This window comes from Gymnoscopelus microlampas (genome assembly GCF_963454915.1).
Source record: "Gymnoscopelus microlampas genome assembly, chromosome: 5".
Lineage (NCBI taxonomy): Eukaryota > Metazoa > Chordata > Actinopteri > Myctophiformes > Myctophidae > Gymnoscopelus > Gymnoscopelus microlampas.
The window spans coordinates 38,086,461-38,109,576 of NC_139942.1; the positions used below are offsets into that span (position 1 = coordinate 38,086,461).

At 40.9% G+C, this 23,116-nt stretch overlaps 1 protein-coding gene across 1 annotated transcript in view; it reads left to right on the forward strand.

Moving 5' to 3' along the window:
• The window catches only part of slc1a7a (solute carrier family 1 member 7a), a gene marked incomplete at both ends in the record, with an annotated part of 47,805 nt that overhangs the window by 18,127 nt on the left and 6,562 nt on the right, over positions 1 to 23,116 (forward strand). The window contains 6 exons of the mRNA XM_084057315.1: positions 8,136 to 8,351; positions 11,676 to 11,718; positions 14,041 to 14,272; positions 16,957 to 17,056; positions 18,739 to 18,972; positions 22,106 to 22,300. Of these exons, the coding sequence (XP_083913441.1) occupies positions 8,136 to 8,351; positions 11,676 to 11,718; positions 14,041 to 14,272; positions 16,957 to 17,056; positions 18,739 to 18,972; positions 22,106 to 22,300 (1,020 nt within the window). The remainder of the gene's footprint in view (positions 1 to 8,135; positions 8,352 to 11,675; positions 11,719 to 14,040; positions 14,273 to 16,956; positions 17,057 to 18,738; positions 18,973 to 22,105; positions 22,301 to 23,116) is intronic.

Consider the following 23,116-nt stretch of genomic DNA (forward strand, 5'->3'; position numbering starts at 1 on the left):
AATCATTTTGATCCATGTTTCTGTTCTGCTGTATTAAAGTATTAAATCCAGTACTAGAAATACAACTTCCAAATGTGAAACTACCATAAGTCTTTGCACACAGAGTCCGATGTGATTTTTTTTATAGGTCACTCAGTTTTCAATGCATAAGAACAACGCAGGAATCGAACTTGGTTCGACCGAAATAATGATGCAGCATCACAGCCACTTGCAGCATGGACCGCAATTAGTAAGTGTAGAAGTAGGAGTGCAAATTTGTCGTTGAGAAGCGTGTTCATTTTATTCTGTGCAGATAAAACCAACTCTGTGTTCAAGGAGCTATTTGCCTCCTTTGAGCTGAATAGCCTTTATCTCAGCTGGTTATGCTGGATGGTTAATTTGAGGTGTGGATACCGTAGCCATACAGTACTTCACATAGTGAAGGAGCTGTGGCCTTCTCTTTTCCATCTGATAGAGGGATTACTGTAATGCTCTTGCTCAGCAAAGATGCAGCCAGGAGGGACAGTAAGCCCCATATGGTCAGAAAACTTGTTGGCAGCCCCACTGTACGTATCTGATTCCCACATGATCATGGCAGGTTCACATGTGAGGCAAGGTACCATAATCCTAAACTGAACTGCATGTAGGAAGCCCATTTGCTTGGAACTAGATAACTCTTCCCATGGCTCTGGGCCTCTGGCTCTCTACATGCTGTATAATGACTATTGCTTAACATTTTCAATCACAGCATGCTTTGTGCAATTGGCAGTCCAGTAATAGTCAGTAGTACTATAGCATTGGCATACCAATCATTTACATAACAATGGCACAGCACTGCAAAGGAGGCCCCTGACCTTCAATCGGTGGAATTGATGGCTTTCTTCAGAGAAACAAATCAGGAGAAAATCAACTTTGTTATCGACCTTTCTCTATCCCATTAACACACTCTCGCAGGTGCTATTGGTAAACATAGGACGTTAGTGAGATTTGCCGTCAGACACCGGCGCCCCCTTAGGAGACCATTTGTAGGATTTGTGTACCATTTCGCCTCTAGTGGCTCCAATTGGGATGGCGGATCTTCCTGGAAAATGAACCATCTTTGGCATAACTGTAGTTCCCCTTCCCAGATGGCAGCATGAACATGTCCTGTTCCGGGTCAGTTTCTCATAGCTTCATTTGATTGGCGCAGCAGCAGATTTGAACAGAAAACACATGTGAAGGTGTCGTGTTTTTCGGGTTGCTGAGCCAATCAAATGAAGCTTTGGGAAACTGACCCGGAACCGGAAATGATTATATCACCTTCTGAAAAAGGGAACTACATCTATGCAGTCAATTGGCCGTGTTCGTGTGTGGGAAGTCGGATGGGGAGGGCGATCTATGTCACTGCACTAGCGACTCGTTGGTCAGGGCACCTATTCATGAGAGAGAACTGGGGAGAATATCGTGTTCCTCCACATGTTACATGCTGCCTGTGAAACGCCTCACTGTCAGATGAAAAGAATCTGGGTAATTGTGTGTGTGTGTGTGTGTGTGTGTGTGTGTGTGTGTGTGTGTGTGTGTGTGTGTGTGTGTGTGTGTGTGTGTGTGTGTGTGTGTGTGTGTGTGTGTGTGTGTGTGTGTGTGTGTGTGTGTGTGCGCGCGCGCCCAGGGGTATTGTATTTTCTGATCATCTCCCAAGAGACTGATGTTTTGCTGTAGGCTAGTTTTGATGTGCTGCAACTCTACTTGACCTTCTGCTAGCATGTGCCCATGGATACATCCTGCTCTTTCAGAGCTGGGTCCTCTAATCTCCTGTGAGCAGGCAGTGGTGGAAAGTACTTGAGTACATGTACTCAAGTACAATTTTGAGTTACTTTTACTTAACTGGAGTACCATATCCAATTTTCTATTCTTTTACTTCTACTCCACTACATCTCAGAGGCGAACATTGTACTTTTACTCCACTACGGTTATTTGAAAACTTTAGTTACTATAGTTACTTTGTAGATTTGTATTATTATTGCAAAACATACATTAACCACTTCAACCCTATATACATTTCGGCCATTGAAAATAGACGATCTACAAGCTTGTAGATCTGCTATTTTCAAAAGATTTGTATACATTTTATAAATTTGAAAACTTGTGACAGAGTATTTCTACAATGCAGTATTGATACTTTTACTTAAGTAAAAAATGTGAGTACTTCTTCCACCACTGCCAGCATGGGCGTGCCCCCCTCAGCCAATGCTGCTCACAGCTGTCGTGGTTGTCCCATATATGCAGGGGGACTCAGATTTATTTGCACAAAGCTGTCTGTCAATCCAATCCAGCCACAACACAGCCTACCTCCTCCGCCCTCTGTCCCCTGTCCCCACCACTTGAAAATAAATACATCATACATTACAGATGGAATGAAACTTTAATAGCACGGTTGGAAAGCTGGTCATTTTACAAATAGGCGAGCGGGGACATGGTGTTACATTGCCGCAGGCAGGAAATCAATTCTCTGCGGGTCAGGTCGCTGTGGCTGGTCAGCAAAAGTGATTTAGCAGGAATACGGCATTATATGCCCCCGGTCTATAAATGTCTTGTCTAACCCGTCTGTAAATGTCTTGTCTGACCTTTCATAACGTATTCGCTATTTTGGAGTTGAGTGGTTAAAGGGAAAATAGCAAAACCACAAATAAATGTGTCTCACTAGATCCTCGTTATTTAAGAAGCAACAATTTCAATAACAATTATATAAAATATGTAGCCTAATGTTCATGGTTACAAAACTAAACACTTGAACAGGGGAACTTGCAAGTAAAAGTTCAAACACACTCACTCACAACTTTAATAGGAAATAAGAAAGAATACAAACAGTAGAACAGCAAATCAAAGTGGTGAGCAGTTAGCTGGGGGGAGCAATATTTAAGAGGTTTTGAGAGCGGTTTTGAAGGATGGAAGGGTGGGGGCTTCCTTGATGTGATTGGGGAGTGCATTCCAGGTTCGCTGCTTTAGAACCTCAACAAAAGACCCATGTCTAAACGCCATTTTGACAGGAAAGAAAGGAGAAGATTGTGAAATCAGCTGGAGCAATGTGGAAGGAGCATCAGGCAGAGAATATCATATGGCCTGAGGCGACACGACGCCATGGCCTTCATGGTGGCCGTGGGGGGGGGGGGGGTTCTGGTCCACAGCTCCCCTATGCCGCTTACATAAGGTGTCATGTTTGGACATATTTCTCAAACTAACAGTGCAAAACTCCATCATGTAACTTCTAATGGGCAGTAGAGTCAATAGTAACTCTCAATTCACTTAATTTTCACTCAATTCCTCTCCGGAAGGTTCCCGTTTCACTCCCGGGCTCCCCCTGTGATCTATCGAAGTGTCCTTGAGCAAGACACCCTAGCTGCTCCCGATGAGCAGGTAGTTGCCTTGCATGGTTTCCTCCGCCATCAGTGTGTGAATGTAAAGCGCTTTGGATAAAGGCTGCATCGAAATGCACCCTTTTATTTACCATCTCATGGCCTCCATGAAATTCTTGCCCTGGTGTCTTAATAAATGCATTGTGGGAGTGTGTTGCATGCTCTACTCCGGACATTCAATGTTTCGGTACAGCATCTGCATTTACTTTGGATGTGCATGTTCTATAAAAAAAAAAGGAACACCAGAAATATGTACATAGTGTACTGAAATGTGCTCTTGCTGCTGATCAGTGAACGTACAGTACAAGGGCTGTAAACCTCAGCTAATCGATATGCATAGACTATTCCTTCTGTTATGTGCCGGAAGGGCTAAATGGCAAAAATGTCAATATTGCATTCCTGTAGGGCTGCGGGCATGAATACCGGTAGCTCTAGTAGTAGTACAGATTGATTTTCAGCACAATCAACAAGAATCCTTCCGAGAGGCAACCTCTTTATATATCATGCAAATAGCTCCATCGCTACCAGGGTGGATCAAAATGGGTTTTGTACATTTTCTGCACTGCATGTTTCATTTACAATCTTCTGACAAACCCGGGAAGTTGAAGATCCGTAAATCCAAAGCCCTTCTGAGTGAAGAGCTTAAGCCCTTCTGAGTGAAGAGCTTAAGCCCTTCTGAGTGAAGAGCTTCTCAAATGGTGAAGCTCATCTATCATTACAATGGTTCTATTCACAGGGCAACAGGGCTCATTATACATCCACACTGTGGTACACACACAGATTAACATTAAATTAACGCCCCACTTGATCACACTACGTATGTACAGCGTCACACAAAAGCATCAAAAGTAACAGATCCACAATCTCGAAACGCGGTGCGTTTTGAGCTTGCCGATCTGCTACTTTTGTTAATTGTTTTTTAATTTGAATCCTGAAAAGTAACATTTTTGGACAACCATTTGTACACTCTCAAGAGGGATGGGGGTCCTTGAAATAAAATAAAAATAAAACATTGAAAACCGCTGCTCATACCACACACCATCCAATATGTCATTGCTTTTCAGAGCCGGAATCACCATCAGACCCCCAACATAAAAAGATACTGCCCCATTTCATCCTATAGCACTTGTTGAATATAGAGCATACGTGCATTGAGGGACTTAAGCCAAGGGTACCTTGTTAACAGTTCTTGAGAAAAGGAGAAAATTATTAACTTGCTTTGGTGACTCAGACCCTTATCATCAACTACTAGTCATTGAGGGTACAGTATATCATTCATTATTTTGTGAAGGCATAGGTGTTCATACGGTTATTATGCTTTTCATATGTTCCATAGTTCTCTGCCTATAGTCAAGTGATCAACTGCAATTGTTGGACCAGGCCTTTATTCCTGGCTTTTCTTCCTCAGTAATAAGGTGGACAAATGTTCCCTGTTACATAGATTACACATTAGATGGGGGGAAAGTCTTGTCTGTCAACAAGAGAGTAGGGAATGATGTTCCCTCCTTTTTTCACTCCTACATTATTCCATTGTTCCAAACATTTCGCAAACAAATAATGCCAATATGCCTTTTTGCCACGGGCTATGAAACAGCGGAAGGCTGATAAATAGACGGGAGAGAAAAGTGACGTTTTTGCAACCTTTTGATGATTGGCCGATTCATTGACAGCGTGTGACCTCGCCTTCTAACCTCGTCCGCTGTAACACGCCTGCAACCAGCGGCCGGAACAGAAATCGATAGGTCAGGCTGGTCAGGTCACCAACCTGACTCAGGGTCAGAGGCAACTTGTACAGCAACTTGCAATGAGCGTCAATGATGTCCACAATCACAACACTAGAGGGAGCTCCACGAATCACGTTCAAGACAGATTTGGCTCTAACAAGGGATTACATTGGTTCTACTGCTATATGGATCAAGAACCAAAATGTTATATTGTTGCATTTTTTCATTAGGTCTGTTTTTTGTTCACACCGTCCTGTGTTAGCAACCAAAATTTGCGAACATTTCTAGGGAAAATCCCTTCATTGCCATAGTCACTGGAGGAAGTGGGGAGAATGAGGTCTGTGTTAATCTTGTGGGAAAGTGGAGATATTTAGCAACAATGTCTGTCAACATTAATTCCTCTACATGGGTTTACATACAGTACTGTATAGAAAAGGCAGAGAAGCCTGTGGCATATGATTTATACAAATAATTTCTTGTTTTCTTCTTCTTGTCAGAAGTGGTGATTTATTTTACGATTATTGCCGCACTCGCCCTACATGTTCGAACTGGTTTTGATCCCCTACAGTTTATTAACTTCAAAGGGTCAAACCACTGGAGAGAGAGAGAGAGAGAGAGATGTTTAGGTGAGAAAGATAGTGTGCGTGTGTGCGTAAGTGCGTGCGTTTGTGTGTGTGTGAGTGCGTGCGTGCGTGCGTGTTAGAGAGAGAGAGAGAGAGAGAGAGAGAGAGAGAGAGAGAGAATCTTAGAATCATGTGTGTCCATATCTGAATAATGAGAGAAGGCATAGTACAGTATGTCTTATCATTTTTTTTATGATGCTGGTTTTCAATTCTCCATGGAGCCACCTCCGAGAGGCACTCCAGCTCGGTGTGTTGCGATCTCTCATTCTCTCTCATTCTATCCTTCCTGAACAGATATTCCCATTTGGATAGCGGGTACAAAAGGGGTCTCAGAGACAGTGGTTCACTGCTACAGTGTATTCATGGTTGTCATTTCTCTCTAACATTCAAACAGTCGATTGTGTCACGGATGGCCTTATCTGAGACAGCTGTGCTCCTGTCTTATGTAAAGGGCTTCTCCGGTTTAGTAATGCTTACTTAAGGAGCTGCCTGCCATCTCCTATATGACAAAGCTTTCTGATTCGGCGCTGAAGCTGAAGCCTGTCCCTGAGTTTGGACCTGATGCATGTAACCTACATTGTGTATGATGTACAGTATCATCCAGACAGTGTTATTTTTGGGGCGGTGTAGCCGACCCCTATAAGTGAGTTTTGGACACAGACCAAAACATTTGTGTACCCCCTAACCCTTCCATTGTTAATGCAAATCGATACTTTTTTCATATCAGCCAATCACATTACAGCTAGTGTCATCACCACTAACTGTAATGTGATTGGCTGACTTTGCAAATTCAGGACTGTGATTGGCTAGCGAAACACATGACACATGTGCAGCCCTATGAATAGCAGTATGGACTTTAAAAAAAGTCATTTATCCTTTTTTTTAAAGTGAGTCATGTTGTGATGACCACACACACCGCCCACTTCACACTGGGTGTGATTTTTTTCAGCTAATTTTGATTTAATTTTAGTCATAGTCTTTTGAATAACATTTCATTTAGTTTTAGTCGACTAAATATCATAGGATTTTAGTAGACTAAATCTACAGTTGATTTTGTCGACAATAGGCTCTATGCACAGCAGCCATATTGGAAATAAATTGGGCCTCTTCTTACTTCCTTCACCGGTGTTACCAATGATACTAATGAAGGATCTGTTCCAGTCTGGTCAGGGTGCTGATATTGTGCGTGTTGGCTCACTAGAAACACTCCATTTTGGTTCCCAAATGGCCCCTTATGGTGGGTGTGTAACTCTGAGAGTGTACAAATGGAACCAAATGGACCCGTAAGGGTCCATTTGGTTCCATTTGTACACTCTCAGAGTTATGGGTGTCCTTGAAAATAAGACAACCACTATGCCACACTAAATGGAACAAAGCCTTAATTAGTATCATTGGTAACACCTGTGAAGGAAGTAAGGGGGCCCAATTCATTCCCAATATGGCTGCTGTGCATAGAGCCTATTGGGTTTTTTTTGCGGGCCTTGGTGGTGTCTTAAAGACTGATTTTACAGTTTTTTTTAATAGTTCTACTGGATCTCTTCTGGTAGTCCCTCTCTAACATAGTCTAGTTTTTATTTGTTGACGAAATTGTCAATCATTTATTTAGTCTTAGTTTTAGTCATCATAGCTTAGTTTTCGTTAGTGAAAAAAGTTAGTAGACCAACATTTTTCGTCATAGTTTTAGTCAACGAAATTAACTCTCTGGGGTAAAACATGAATTTCCAAGAACAATTAAGGACAAAGCATCATATTTTAAGGTAGTGAAACACTGGACACTGTTGATAGGGATGATGTAGCCTGGTAAACCATCCCCCTTCCGGAAATCTCATTTGCATTTGATTTCAGAAATCAAATGCAAATGAGATTTCCGAAAGGGGGATAGTTTACCAGGCTAGGGATGATGGGGATGATGACTTTCTAAGTTGACATTTCTTTTTTACACTTTTTGTCTATTTCTTAGTTTTTACTTGACACTTGCTTTAGCAATGTAAACGTATGTTTTCTCTCATGTCAATAAAGCTCCTTTGAATTGAAAATTGAATTAACTATACCTGTATTGAATTATTGATTGATTGATTGATTGATTGATTGATTGATTGATTGATTGATTGATTGATTGATTGATTGATTGATTGATGTTTTGTATTGACAAAAGTACACACAGTATATATTACTATATATGTGTACATATTTTAAATCAATTTATGCTGAGTGAACAGTGATAGCGATATTAGATAATATTCAGACATTTGTATTCACTCTTTGGGAGACTGGACTGTAGGAGAAACTCAGCCAGTCAGTGACAGAACTGGCTGCTGTACTATTATTTTTTCATTTTTTTTACTAATTATTTTGTGTGTGTGTGTGTCTCTCTCTCTCTCTCCCTTTCTCCCTCCCCATCTGTTTCCATGCATCAGTTTGATGTCAGGACTGGCTGCCCTGGACGCCAAGTGTTCCAGCCGCCTGGGAATCATGACCGTCTCGTACTACCTGTGGACCACCTTTGTGGCGGTGGTGGTCGGCATCGTCATGGTGTCCATCATCCACCCCGGAGGCGCAGCGCAGAAGGAGGACAGCGAGGACAGCGGCAAGCCAATCATGAGCTCCGCTGACGCCTTGCTAGATCTCATTCGGTAAGGCAGTGCTCCCCAACCTGGGTTCTGGGCCCCGCCTCCTTGGAGGGGTGCCAAAGATCACAGGGTGCCTTGTGTGTTAGGTAGTCCAGCGTTCCATCATGTTTCACATGTTTCACATACTCATAACTTGCATTTTGTGGGTCATTATATTTAAAAAAAATCACACCCAGTGTGAAGTGGGCGGTGTGTGGTCATCACAACATGACTCACTTTAAAAAAAGGATAAATGACTTTTTTTAAAGTCCATGCTGCTATTCATAGGGCTGCACATGTGTCATGTGTTTCGCTAGCCAATCACAGTCCTGAATTTGCAAAGTCAGCCAATCACATTACAGTTAGTGGTGATGACACTAGCTGTAATGTGATTGGCTGATATGAAAAAAGTATCGATTTGCATTAACAATGGAAGGGTTAGGGGGTACACAAATGTTTTGGTCGGTGTCCAAAACTCACTTATAGGGGGCGGCTACACCGCCCCAAAAATGATCAAAAATAGGGGGGGGGGGGGTTACGAGGCTAACCATGAGCTACACTGGGCAATAAATGCTTCTGTTGAAATTATAAAGAATAAAACACACTTCTCGATTATTCAATTAATCGAAATGGCTTATTGACTTGGCTTATTAGCTTAGCTTGGGTTACCACGCTAAGCTAATTAGTGGTGCTGAGGGGTGGGGTTGGTGAGAAGGGTGAAGCTGGGACAGAGGCAGAGGGGAGCGACAGCCAGGCCCTGAGAGCCAGTGTGTCAGTGTGACAGTTGGTCAACGGGCTGATGTCAACAGCACAGGCCACTAGTGTGTCAGGCATCTCTCCAGTCAGACTATTACTGACCACTTGAACCCCTCTATTCTGGGGCCAACATTTGCCAAGAAAAGACAAAGACATTTGGTGTAGATGGAAAAAAGCAAGTAGCTACAGTTGCAACTGGTCCGTTTTACTAAGAATATGGGTTTTAGTGGCTAATATACAGTAGTATGATTGCACATGTGCAGCTGCTTATTACATATGAAACAAAACCATTACCCATTGCTGTTTTTTTTCCCAATGATTGATATATTGAACTGCTACTTTGCTAATTGTATTTTGTCTCGTCGTGACATGGATGATTTTTCATGTTTGTGGGCTACAGCAGGGTTTCCCAAACAGTGTTTCCCAAACAGAGACCCATTTTTGGGTCACACAAACATTTTTATGGGTCTCTAGTAAAGACATTTTTATATTTTTAGGTAGGGTAAGTGATATTCTTTTGTTAAAATAAGTATTGAATAGCTCTATTTTCTGATAATCCTCATTGATATAGCGTTTGTTCGGTATTGGTCTCCCTGTCCCTCCAGCTCTTTAGTAAAGAGAAATTGCATTTTCAGGTCAGGATACTCATTTTATCCAATCAGGAGAGAGAACTTGCACAGCCTACAGATTAAACAAGTGACATTGGAAGTGGTGACACAAAGAAATGAGCAGACAAAATTGGAACTGGAACAGTATAAATTTTAAGCTGATAAATGGGTACTCTCTCTGATAGCTGAAAAATTGTAACCCCCCTGAAAATGTATTTTCTGTTTATTAAAGAGAGATGGGGAGACTCCTGTTACTGAACATACACTCTATAGCAATGAGTAAATCTTCAAAACTCATCACAAAAACTTAAAAACGTACCTAACTTAAAAACGTACCCTACTTTTAAGTGTTTTTTTGTTTCCTATTTTAAAGTTTTTTGGGTCTTGAGCTAAAATGTTTGGGCTACAGTAAAAAAAAAAGGTTTTGGAAGCCCTGGTGTACAGTTAAAAAGAAAACATCCACACATTGAGCTAAAAACACATTGAGCTAAAAAGTTTGGGCTACAGTAAAAAAAAACAAAGTTTTGGAAGCCCTGGTGTACAGTTAAAAAGAAAACATCCACACTCTTGGGTCTTGAGCTAAAAAGTTTGGGACCCCCTGGGTAAAAGACAAAAACAAATAAAAAACACAGTGCATGTGTGTGTGCGATTTATGCCCACACAGAGTATGGCCATTGGCCAGGCCGAGTCTCCCCCACAGCCCTCCTGTTGCACGGATGAACATCAATCATCTGTGCACTCAAGCCCTGAGTGTGTTAGCGCGTGTGTTTGTGTGTAGACGCTATGTGCGTGTGTGTGTGTGTGTGTGTGTGTGTGTGTGTGTGTGTGTGTGTGTGTGTGTGTGTGTGTGTGTGTGTGTGTGTGTGTGTGTGTGTGTGTGTGTGTGTGTGTGTGTGTGTGTGTGTGTGTGTGTGTGTGTGTTTTGCAGAGCACAGCTGTGCTTTGGATTTATCTCTTAAAGCTTCTTTAGACTCTCATTTATCATGCCAGCATATGTGTGTGTGTGTGTGTGTGTGTGTGTGTGTGTGTGTGTGTGTGTGTGTGTGTGTGTGTGTGTGTGTGTGTGTGTGTGTGTGTGTGTGTGTGTGTGTGTGTGTGTGTGTGTGTGTGTGTGTGTGTGTGCGCGCGCGCGCACATGCACAAACACGCACGCACTCATGCACTTATGACCGTGCCTGCCCACACTCGAGTGGGTGTTTTAAGTATAATGAGTACAGTATGTATGGAATGGTATTGTGTTTTATGTACTTACATTCAATTAGGGGCATTGGGGTCAGTGTCCATCCATTAGCCTGCTTTGCTCTTTGTCTTCATGATGGCTGAATGGTGGAGTGGTGAAATCCATGTAGAATACAGCATATTGGCTTTTACACACTTTTGCAGGACAATTGCATTTAATCATGTTAAGCCTTACAGTATAGCAGAGGTTCCAGTACCTTTGCTGGGCCCACTTGAAAAAAAGTGTTTGTGGCCCACCCATCTAACCACTTCACACGGCAGCACCTCTTGTTTTAATGAGCGATCAATCGATTGTGTTCTAGCTTGGATCACTGGAACTAGCATAGTATTTAAGTTCCTATTCATCGGTTCCACAATGAAAAGGGTTATGGTTATTTTTTAATTTTCTCTTTTAATATTAATGTTATGTTTTTAAAATCATAGTGTTTAGCCAATTATTTGGGGGCCCACTTGCAATACATATCCTCACAGCTCACCAGGGCCCCGGACCACAGGTTTGGAATAGCTGCCCTATGTACTGTACTACGTAATAGCTAGCATATCTGCTAGCTATTTTTTGAAAAAAAAGAAGAAAAAGAAAAGTATATGTTTGAATATTGAAATGTAAAAACCTGAAAATGTACGGTATTTGAAGCCTTCCCTCTGTAATTGCTTTCTTTCCCATCCAGTCACACATTTCACAAGGTTTCACGGTAAATGTTTCAGATATCGCAACACTAAAGATTTTCAACATTTTCTTTCCTAGCAACATGTTCCCGGCCAACTTGGTTCAAGCTACTTTTCAACAGGTAAGCAAATGCTTGTGGCTTTGTGTGAGTGAAAATACTAAGTGAATCCAATGTCATGAAGTTAATGTCAAGGGAAATATATATGATAATATCGGTGCCAGTGCACCAAGTCTATATGCAGCCTTGATGAGGGGTATGCTGCTTACTATACGTTTATTCAAATTCCTTATAACTTTGCACCATTGAGCTATCTCTCTCTTACTTACTTACTTACTCCTCTTCGAATCGTCCCCTATGGGACATAACAAGGCTTCAATGAGTGCTCTCCATTGCATTCGGTCCCTGGCAGCATGTTGCACCTCACCACATGACAGGTTCATCTGTTCCAGCTCTTGTGTCACAGTTCTGCGCCAGGTGGTTTTGGGCCTCCCAGGTTTTCTTTTGCCTGGTGGTGCCCATCTTAAGGCAGCTCCATCCTCACAGCACGTGTCCCAGCTATCTCAGGCGTCTGTGTGTAATATCCTTGGTGATGCTCCGGCTCCTTGTTTGTTTGTACAGTTCATTATTGAAGATTTTATTAGGCCAAAAGATCTGGCGTATTCGTCGGAGACATCTGTTGTGGAACACTTCCATTTTCCTCATGTCTGTTTTGACCACTCGCCAGCTCTCGGAACCATACAGCAGAACAGACTTGACATCGCTGTTGTATAGGAGCATCTTCGTTTTAAGGCTGTATTGCTTTGATCTCCAGATTGAACAGAGTTGGGAGAAGGCAGCCTGAGCCTTTCCCAGCCTTGCCTTGATGTCTTTTGATGCCCCGCTGTCCTTGCTGATGAGGCTGCCCATAAGTGAAATCTTCCACAAACTCAAGTGCTTCCTCATCAACAAGGACGAGTCCTGTGGGGATGGAGTTGACACACAACGCTTGTGTTTTGTTGTTGTTTAGGTGTTGATACTGAGTCCGACCTGTCTGGCTAAGTTGTTAAGCCTGTCAGTTTTAGCCTGCATGTTGTTGTGGTTGTGTTGTGCTTTTGTGGACAACATGACACAATGCATTTGGTGGATAGTTTCATGCAAAGCATGAACAGTAAAATTGTGCCCAACAGTAAAATTGGGGCATTGGGGTCAGTGTCCATCCATTAGCCTGCTTTGCTCTTTGTCTTAGCTGGCATGATGGCTGATTGGCCATTAGGCAAGGCAAGTTTATTTGTAGAACAGATTTCAACAACAATGCAATTCAATGTGCTTTAAATAAAACATCATGCAATGGAAACACATTATGAAAAGACATTAGAATACAATAGAAAGGTTTATAGCTGTGATTTAAAAGAACTGAGAGTTGCAGCAGAACTGCAGTTTTCTGGGAGTCTGTTCCACATATGTGGTGCATAAAAACTAAACGCTGCTTGTCCAGATTTAGTTTTGATTCTATGGACAGAAAGCAGACCTTTCCCAGATGACCTGAGAGGTATAGGAAACGGTCGCCCACACACAATGTGCACTCATTTAGTGCCCCCCCCCCCTGGGGTATTTGTCCTTATTTTGGCCTTATGTGCACATAAGGCCTTCACAGAGCACTTTCGCTTTTCACAGTCAGCTGCTGCAGTCCTCACTTCAGGCCATGATTTCCATCCTGCTTCTTTTCTTTCTTTCTTAACGGTACGCCTCCAGGTGGTCTTTGGTCTTCCTTTTCTTCTTTTCCTTTCTGGTGCCCAGGTCATTGCTATGTTGCAGTCGTTGTTGAGGTCCTGCCGTAGTATGTGTCTAATCATCTTCCACCTATGCTGCTACGCAGTCTCATTTCCTCACTCAGCGGCTTCATCTCAGCTCTTTCTTGCAGCGCTTCAGTACTGACGTGATCTTGCCATTGTACACGGAGTATTCTTTGCATACCATATACTGTATCCATCAATTTTGGAACACATCGACTGCCTTGTTGTCTCTTTTGTTCATTTTCCATGTTTCACATCCGTATAGCAATATTGCACATAATGTTAGCCTGGAAACCAGACAAATCTGCCGGTGCAAAAACTATTAAAAATAGTCTGGCCATGCCAGGCTAACATAATGTATGTCTGTATTTTCTCATCCCATCAAGTATTAGGAGCTCTGGCTGCCTTTAATAAGGGACCCAGGGAGTTACTGCTGTTGCCCGTAATAATCATATTAATAAGACGAACACACACACACACACACACACACACACACACACACACACACACACACACACACACACACACACACACACACACACACACACACACACACACACACACACACACACACGCGCACACACGCACACGCAGAGTACATATACACACACAGACTACATATACAGAGACATGGACAGCACTAATATCATTACTGTGCTTCACATTGCAGTATCGTACCCAGAGCATCCCGGTTCCCATACCCAAGCCCACAGTGTCTCAGCTGATGGATGAGATCACCACACGGCGGCTGTTCGTCTACGGCATCCAGGACGACAACGGCTCCGACATCCAGAACTTCTCCCTGGACCTGACGCCACCGCCCGACGTCATCATGCGCACGTCTCCTGGCACCAGCGAGGGCATGAACGTGCTGGGGATTGTCATCTTCTCTGCCACCATGGGTAAGAGGCGAATGATTGGTAAATTCAGTTGCCGAAAGGACAAGTGGCTCAAAAGGTTAATGTCAACCCCTGGCCTTCTCTGCCACCATGTCTAAGAGGCCTGCTCCACATAATGTGCACTCAAATACACGCACGCACGCACGCACGCACGCATACAGTGTGTAAAATGACTCATTCTTACCAGACAAGTGACAAGTGATTGGTAAACTCACTTGCCCAAAGGACAAGTGGCTCAAAAGGTTAATGTCAACCCCTGGCCGGCGCAAACCTGATTTCGCTAGCAGCAGGGCTCTAAAGATAGAAATATTGATTGCTTGGTGGTTCCAACACTTCATGCTCCCTGGGAGAGTCTAGATGATGCTTATTGTTTGTTGACCCCATAACATCAACTCTAGCACACTGTTTCTCATTTCCAATATTTCTACACATTACAACCCCAGTGTTTCCCCTCCCCACACCAGCTCATACAAAATGTTCACAGCAATGGCCAGAATATTCAGAAAGTCTGCTGGGAATACAGGGTAAAAGGTTAGTATGTGGATGATAAAGCCAAGTTGCAAAATTGCTATACCATCAAACAAAAACAGAATAGATAAGAACAAGAAAAACAAAAACAAACAAACAGAAAAACACAACAACAACAAAAAAACACTGTAAAGCTGTTGCTAATATATCCTTACAAATCTAGTCATTAGGGGATAAAACCCCTGTCCTTGCATACCGGTATTCCAGAAAAGGTTGGCAGGTACGTTAAAATGTATCACGTGAACTCCTTATATTAAGGAGAATTAAATTGTCTGTAATTTAAAGCAGCACTATGTACTGTCACTTTCCTCTTCTACCTCGGATTTGAACCCGGTTTCAGTGCTGAAACTTAACAGGCCCATGTGAAAAATTTGGGGCAGAGGTCCTGAATTGGCATCCAGGGAGTGTGTGTGCACAGTTTTGCAGCGACCGGGCCAACAGTGCCGGAGATTAGCTGGTCGCAGACGGACAGATCAAATTTATATAGCGCTTTTCTTAGTACCCAAAGCCGCTGTACAACAAAACAAAACAAAATATTAAATAAACAACTTTATTGGGAGAGAAATAGTATGTAATAGTGTACAGTATGTCTAATGTATAAGCTTCTGGTATTTGACCCCAAATATGGCAGTAATAGGGTTTGGATGCAATGTTAAGCCAACAATCAATTTTTTTTATTGAATAAGTACAGCATGCTTCTTGACAATTCACAAACCATAGGCATAGTCATCAAACAAAAAATCAAGGAGGGACAAGGTCTTGGCTTCTCAATACAGTGCGCATTTAGATTTGAGCAGTGACATTGTAGATCCACCAACCCAAAGTTTTTTTCTTTTTTTTCCTTCACACCATCCTCAAACACATTCATGCTCAGATGCTCTCCCTCACTCACTCACTCACACACACACACACACACACACACACACACACACACACACACACACACACACACACACACACACACACACACACACACACACACACACACACACACACACACGCACACACACACACACACACACACACACATCAGATTGGTAATAAAAATGGAATCAAATGTACTAATCTTATCTCTAGTGTAATACATTCGTGTTGTTAATTTATACTGGATTAGTCTTACATTTTCATTAGTGATTAAGCCAAAGATCTCACTGTAAAAGTAAAAAAATACTGGACCAGAATAAAAAGGACATGACCAGAACATGTGATGGAGAGTTATATCATATTTTACATGGCATTTGAATAATGAAAACGATGTAAAACTTTAAATTGTATTAAGCAATGTCTTGCACATAATAATAATAATAATAATACTACACATTATTTGTATAGCACCTTTCATGACATGAAATGCAGCTCAAAGTGCTTTACAGAGCAAGAATAAAGCACAAGCGCTTTACAGAAAACCACCATTAGGACAAGCTTTCCACTTGCACACAAGACATGTCAAAATCTAATGAGCAGATTGTCATGAAGCCTGTTGAGCACATTGATGCTCCCCCGAGGATAAACCCTAACCATTTGAATGCCCCTATGGCCTTTCCTCTAGCGCCACCCTTAGGCCAAATATCACCTTATCACACAAGATATCGCATTTTATGATTCAGTCGTTCTCAAATTTGTTTTGTTTGTTATGCATTCGGCCACGGACCCCCTTTAACTCTGACGGTGTGTGATGGTTCAGCTGATGGTGTGTGATATGGTTCAATTGAGTTGCGAGCACGCAGAACAAAATTACACCAGGCAGTATATCACACAGCAAGTTCTGACATGTATTACACACAGAGAGAATATAATACAGTGCTGGACACATGACATGACCAGAAGATATGAGAAATGGAAAATAACAGACTGAGTGGGAAAACAAGTAAACAACAGATGCATCTTGTATCATTGTGTGCACAGGTGTCATTTATCTGATAACGCAGTTGATGTCCATGATGCCGTTAAGTGTAGCACTAAGTTCTTACGCATGATGAGAGTGAATCAACAAATGTGTTTACTGGTCAATCAGATACATGTCAGTCCTAATCATACAGTATAATCATCATATCTTTTGTAGGTCTCCACCCAACAGCAACGATTTGTGCTCGACTGCAATTCGAAATGTAATTTTACCTCCAATCACACCACAATTTGCTGTTGTTATGTCTTTGCAGGTATAATGCTGGGCAGAATGGGGCCTAATGGCACCGCGTTGGTCAATTTCTGTCAGAGTTTGAACGAGGCTGTTCTTAAGATAGTCGCCATCGTCATCTGGTAAGGACAGGAAGGTGAACAGCCCTCCTCACACTTCTTGACTTACACTAGACACTACATTTTCTCCACTCAAGGTGTGCAACCAAGATACCAAGATAGCCTTTTTAATGAAAATGTGTCCTATTCTTCACATGCACTTGCGGTATAATACAACTGAGCCAACATTGTAGGCAGTGTAATTCAAGCCTCCTCAACAGTGTGGAGGTCTTTTTTGCTCGCTTATTCACACAACGCATATGGTTCCTCTACACTGAATGGATCATAAATTACTGTAGGCATTCCTGCATGCAGATGCCACGTTCATTTGTTGACCTGGCATACTATAGTTTGTATAGGCTACTTTCAATGTCCATATTATTACATTTTTGATATTATAATGTTTAGACTGATGATAGGTTCTTGGTTCACCTGTGATCCTAGATTACTGAGGCACTACACTGTCTCTATGCATTTGATGTATTACCTTGTGTTTACCTTGCTTACTGTAAATCTCTCTGGATGCCTAAATTGTAAATTGTATGTTGTCGCTGTCGGGCAGAAACCATCATCTTTTTATGTTTTTTTTACTTTGATGTTGGCCTATTACAGCATCGCGCATAAGTAGCGATTATATGATGACCCGAAATAGGGACATCAGGTTGAAAATGGCTAAGTCTGTCTGTGGGTGTTTTTAAAGTTGAGCTGCATCTTCGAAAACTGTCTTTTGTTTGACCTTCTCACTGCTGCAGCAGTCAAGGCAAAACGTCACAATAGAGCAGGGAAGGACACAGGAATAAAGAGATCTTGTTTGCATATAAAAGCCTTCATTAAAAGATCCACTATATCGCCAGATGCACTGACTAACCATAGTCTGTGAGTGGACTGAAACGTTTGCCATACTCTGTTCAGCCCTGGAACTTTTAATGAAGGCGTTTATATGCAAACAAGACCTATTGTCTGACCTCTTTATTCCTGTGTGCAAGTCCTTCCCTGCTCTATTTAAAAAAATACTTAACATTAATATTTAAAGAAAATATTACCAAGCGCTTATGTCTAAATGAATTTCCTGAAAAGCAATGGTTTAGGTGGGACATGCAAGGTTTCAACTGGTGTGCAACAGTTAATCAAAATAATCTTTTTTTTTTTCTTTAAAAAAAAGCCAAAATAGCTGATTTTTTCTATTTTGCACGATGCGGTTGTAGGACTAAGTATAAAATATGGCTTAAGGGATTAATCAAACTAATCAATTTAGTCAATTATAAAAAAAAAATCTATTCTAAATTGTTCACGCCAATTTGTTGATACAGTATATGCTTCTCGATTATCCTATTAATTGAAAAAGTAATGGATAGAATAATTGCTAAGAAAATAATAATGGAAAATAATGGCCCTACTTTCAATACACTGTGGCTCCTGCAACTGAACATCAACATGCATTACAACAAGACCAAGTATATGTTGCTATAACAACACATGGCCCCCCCTTTTTTCTACTCTGTAGATATAGTGTTTTATATTTGTGATGATATTGAATGTTTGGTGGTATTTTATGTGTTGATTAATTGAATACCTAGGACCCCAATGGAAACAAGACCGCAAGGACTTTTTTTGGTGTTATCCTTTTAGACAAAGTGTTTGACTGGACTCGTGCTGTTTTTACATTTCTGTCTCATAGAATATTCAATCAATCAATCAATCCCCAGGTATTTCCCGTTTGGGATCGTGTTCCTGGTGGCGGGAAAGATCCTGGAGATGGATGACCCTTCGGCCATGGGGAAGAAGCTGGGCTTCTACGCCATCACGGTGGTAATGGGACTGATACTGCACGGCCTCTTCATTCTGCCCGCCATGTACTTCTTCATCACCAAGAAGAGCCCCATCGTTTACATCAGGGGCATCCTGCAGGCTCTGCTCATATCACTGGCCACTTCGTCCAGGTAAACTAAAGCTATAGAGCTCCAGCAGTGGTGGAAAGTAACTAAGTACATGTACACAAGTACTTTACTTAAGTACAATTTTGAGGTATTTGTACTTGAGCATTTCCAATTTCCAATACTTTTACTTCTACTCCACTACATCTCAGAGGCAAATATAGTACTTTTACTCCACTACAATTATTTGAAAACTTAAGTAACTATTTTTACTAGTTACTTTTCAGATATAAATTAGTATATTATGAAACATACGTTAACCACTTTAGCCCTATTTTATACCTAGGCTATTTGAAAATAGCCGATCTACAAGCTCACAACGCGTCGCACCCCCCGCGACGCGTTGTGAGCTTGTAGATCTGCTATTTTCAAATATTTTTGCACCTTTACTTTTGGTACGCTAAGTACATTTTGATGCCAATACTTTTGTACTTTTACTCAAGTAAATTTTGAATTCTGGACTTTTACTTGTAACAGAGTACTTCTATATTGCAGTATTAGTACTTTTACTTAAGTAAAGAAATTGAGTACTTTTTCCACCACTGAGCTCCAGACGGGCCCATGCCAGATGTTTGGGTCTGATGCCGATCCCGATTTTGGAGAGTCCTAGACCAGAGGTTCTCAACCCTTCTCTGGATCGGGGTCCTCTTGAAAATCTCAGAAATGCACGCGGCCACCAATCTGACCACTTAACTGAGCATGTAATGATCAATCAATCGATTGGGTTCCGGCTTGGATCAATGGAACTAACATAGTATACTTTATACTAGTTGCTATTTATCGGTATCAAAATATCATGACTTTTTATTTGTTTATTTATTATTTTATATCATTCAAATCTTAGTGTTTTGTCAATTATTACCACTATTATTATTACCACTGTCCTCTAGACCACCCAAAAAATAATAATTCTAATCAATTTGAAAATGTTTGTTTTTGTTTTGTTTTCCCCTATAATGACACACCACTGAAAACATGAAACAGATGCTTGACTTCAAATAAAAGGTGTCCAGGACTCCAGGCCACAAAACTGTAAACTGAGAGACCGATTCAAGAGATTTATTTGTCATGCACATGCACATTTATTCATCCTGTGCTAACAATATAATAAAAACAAAAGGGAATGTAATAAAGAAAATACAGCTGAATTAACTAATATAGTGAAAGTGTATCAAGAATGTCACGTATATTAGTGTGTACAATGTGTAAAGTAATGTTAAGTGTAGATCATTTTGAATGATCTCATAGGTGTGCAGAAAAAACTATATTCATATAGACAAGTTAGGATTGGAAAATATAAGCTGAAGAATCTACATACATACATGCAGCAGCCAGAGAGTGCAAAAACGTTAAATAACAGTAGCAATTCTGAGCAAGATACTGTCCAAAAACTAATGTTGTTCATATGAATAAAGCATGAACTAAAGCTCAAGTGTATGATTATTTCATACATATACTGTTTCATCCTGCTACAGTACTTACAGTAGCTGTTATCTTGGTCAGCCCAGTAACTTAAGTTATGTTTCCTTTCCAACCACACGTACTTTTTTGATCACACCAAAGAACAATTAAATCTGATTGTACGCCCGTTTTCTTAATGAGGCGCATTGTCTTCCATCATGGACCAGGTTCTTATGTACAGTATGCCTATGTGCTTGCTGATTGCTTATAATGTAAATGAAATACAGGAGTTGAGGCTCATTCTACTGTGACATTCTCTGCAGTCGTTCTGGAATAGAGCATCATTATAATAAGAGCTCAATTTAAATGTAAATACACGCACGCACGCACGCACGCACGCACGCACGCACGCACGCACGCACGCACGCACGCACGCACACACACACACACACACACACACACACACACACACACACACACACACACACACAGACACACACACACACACACACACACACTCTCTCTCTCTCTCTCTGTCTCCCTCTCACAATGTTTGTCCATGATGTTTCATTTGTTATGTACCATTTTGACATTGGCCTTTCATCACTTTTTTGTACATTTTCCATTTTGTATTTGTTTACTTTATTGCAAGATTAATTACATTTCACATCCTTGTATTTTTAATAATAGCATAATGGTCTAACCTTAATTAAGGTCATTGAGGTTAGACCATTTGCCGATACCCACAGAAAACCTCCCATACACTGTATATCACAGCATAATGTTGGCAGGTTTGAATGATGTTACAAGGCCACTCATTGAAATGTGCTCAGTGTGTATCATTATGTGCTCAGTGTGTTGAACTACACCATTCCAGTGGGTGGAGAGAGGGCTGACTACTCTCCCTCCTCCCACACAGTGGTGGAAAGTAACTAGATTTACCCAAGTACTGTACTGAGGCAAATGTTGTACTTGTACTTAGGGGTGTCACGATTCACTTACCTCACGATTCGATTCAAAATCGATTCCTAGGGTGCCGATTCGATTAAAATTGCGATTCTGCGATTAATTGATATTCGATTCGATTCTGCGATTTATTGCGATTTTCTAGGGTGCCGATTCGATTAAAATTGCGATTCTGCGATTTATTGCGATTTTCTAGGGTGCCGATTCGATTAAAATTGCGATTCTGCGATTAATTGATATTCGATTCTGCGATTTATTGCGATTTTATAAAAAAATAAAAAATAAAAAAATAATAATAATAATAATTAAAAAAAAAAAAAATCGATTTTAATATTTTGAATCGATTTTTAAAATCGTGGCATTAAGAATCGCGATTTATTCATGAATCGATTTTTTTTGACAGCCCTACTTGTACTCCACTACAATTATTTGACAGCTTTATAGTTACTAGTTACTTTGCAGATTGAGATTATTATTGCTACTATGTTATTAAACATACATTATCCGCTTAATATCTGTTTTATCCTTCGGATATTCAAAAATAGCATTTGACAACTGTATACAAATCTGAGGACTTCTGCTTTGGCACTTTAAGTATATTTTAATGCCAATACTTTTGTACTTTTACTCAAGTAACATTTTGAATACAGGACTTTTCCTTGTAACAGAGTATTTCTACATTGTGTGGTATCGCAACTTTTACTTAAGTAAAGAAAAAATATATTTGAGTAATGAGTACCACCTCCACTGACTGTGCCCCCTCCTCCCACAGCTCTGCTACTCTGCCTATAACCTTCAAGTGCCTCCTGGAGAACAACCACATTGACCGACGCATCATCCGCTTTGTGCTGCCCGTGGGGGCCACCATCAACATGGACGGCACCGCCCTGTACGAGGCCGTGGCGGCCATCTTCATCGCCCAGGTCAACAACTACGAGCTGGACTTTGGCCAGATCATCACCATAAGGTGAGCCGAGGGAATTTTCACCGATGTCGTTGACTCAGAAAACCCCTTCTTCCCATCCTTGAACATAAGAAAGAAGACATAATTGTAAATGTATAGAAAAAGAGAGAAAAAAAGAGAGAAAGGAGCGCATCTGTTTGGCTGGAGTAAAAATCCCGAACAAGGTGCTCTTTGGTAAAAATTGATTTGCCAAATAGGGATGAGACCAAAACAATTAAAAACCTAATGTATACCAGGAATAAAAAATACACGTGTGACTAAAAATGTCTGTGAATGTGGCACTAAACAGCAAGTGAAAGGAAGATGTTTTCTTTATTTATTTCTTAAATGGCAAGAGTAGGCCATTTATTAAAAAAAGTAATCTCTACCTTGTGAACATCAACAATAAAAGATTCCCCTCACACTGCCACTTGCACGGTACATGAAGAATTTATTAAGCAACGTTTCGGTCACACTCGACCTTCTTCAGCCAACCGAAACGAGGCCTTATTTCTTATTTATTTTATATATTTCATTTTATTATTTTATTTTTTTATTTATTTTTTTATTTATTTTTTTATTTATTTTTGTATTCATTTTTTTATTTATTCATTAATCAACATGTCAGTTTTCACATCCATGTAAATGGGACAGAATTAGCCAAAGGCTAAATTTCATCTGTAGTCCCTGAGCAGGCTGTTTAAAGGGATTGGAATTTATTGAAGGACATATTTCAAATCCCAACACACCTGACCTGAGCCATCCAAAGATCAGGCTCCTTCTACCCATGCACTAGCCTTGGACCAAGACTATCATAGACGTAGATGTATTTATCGATTT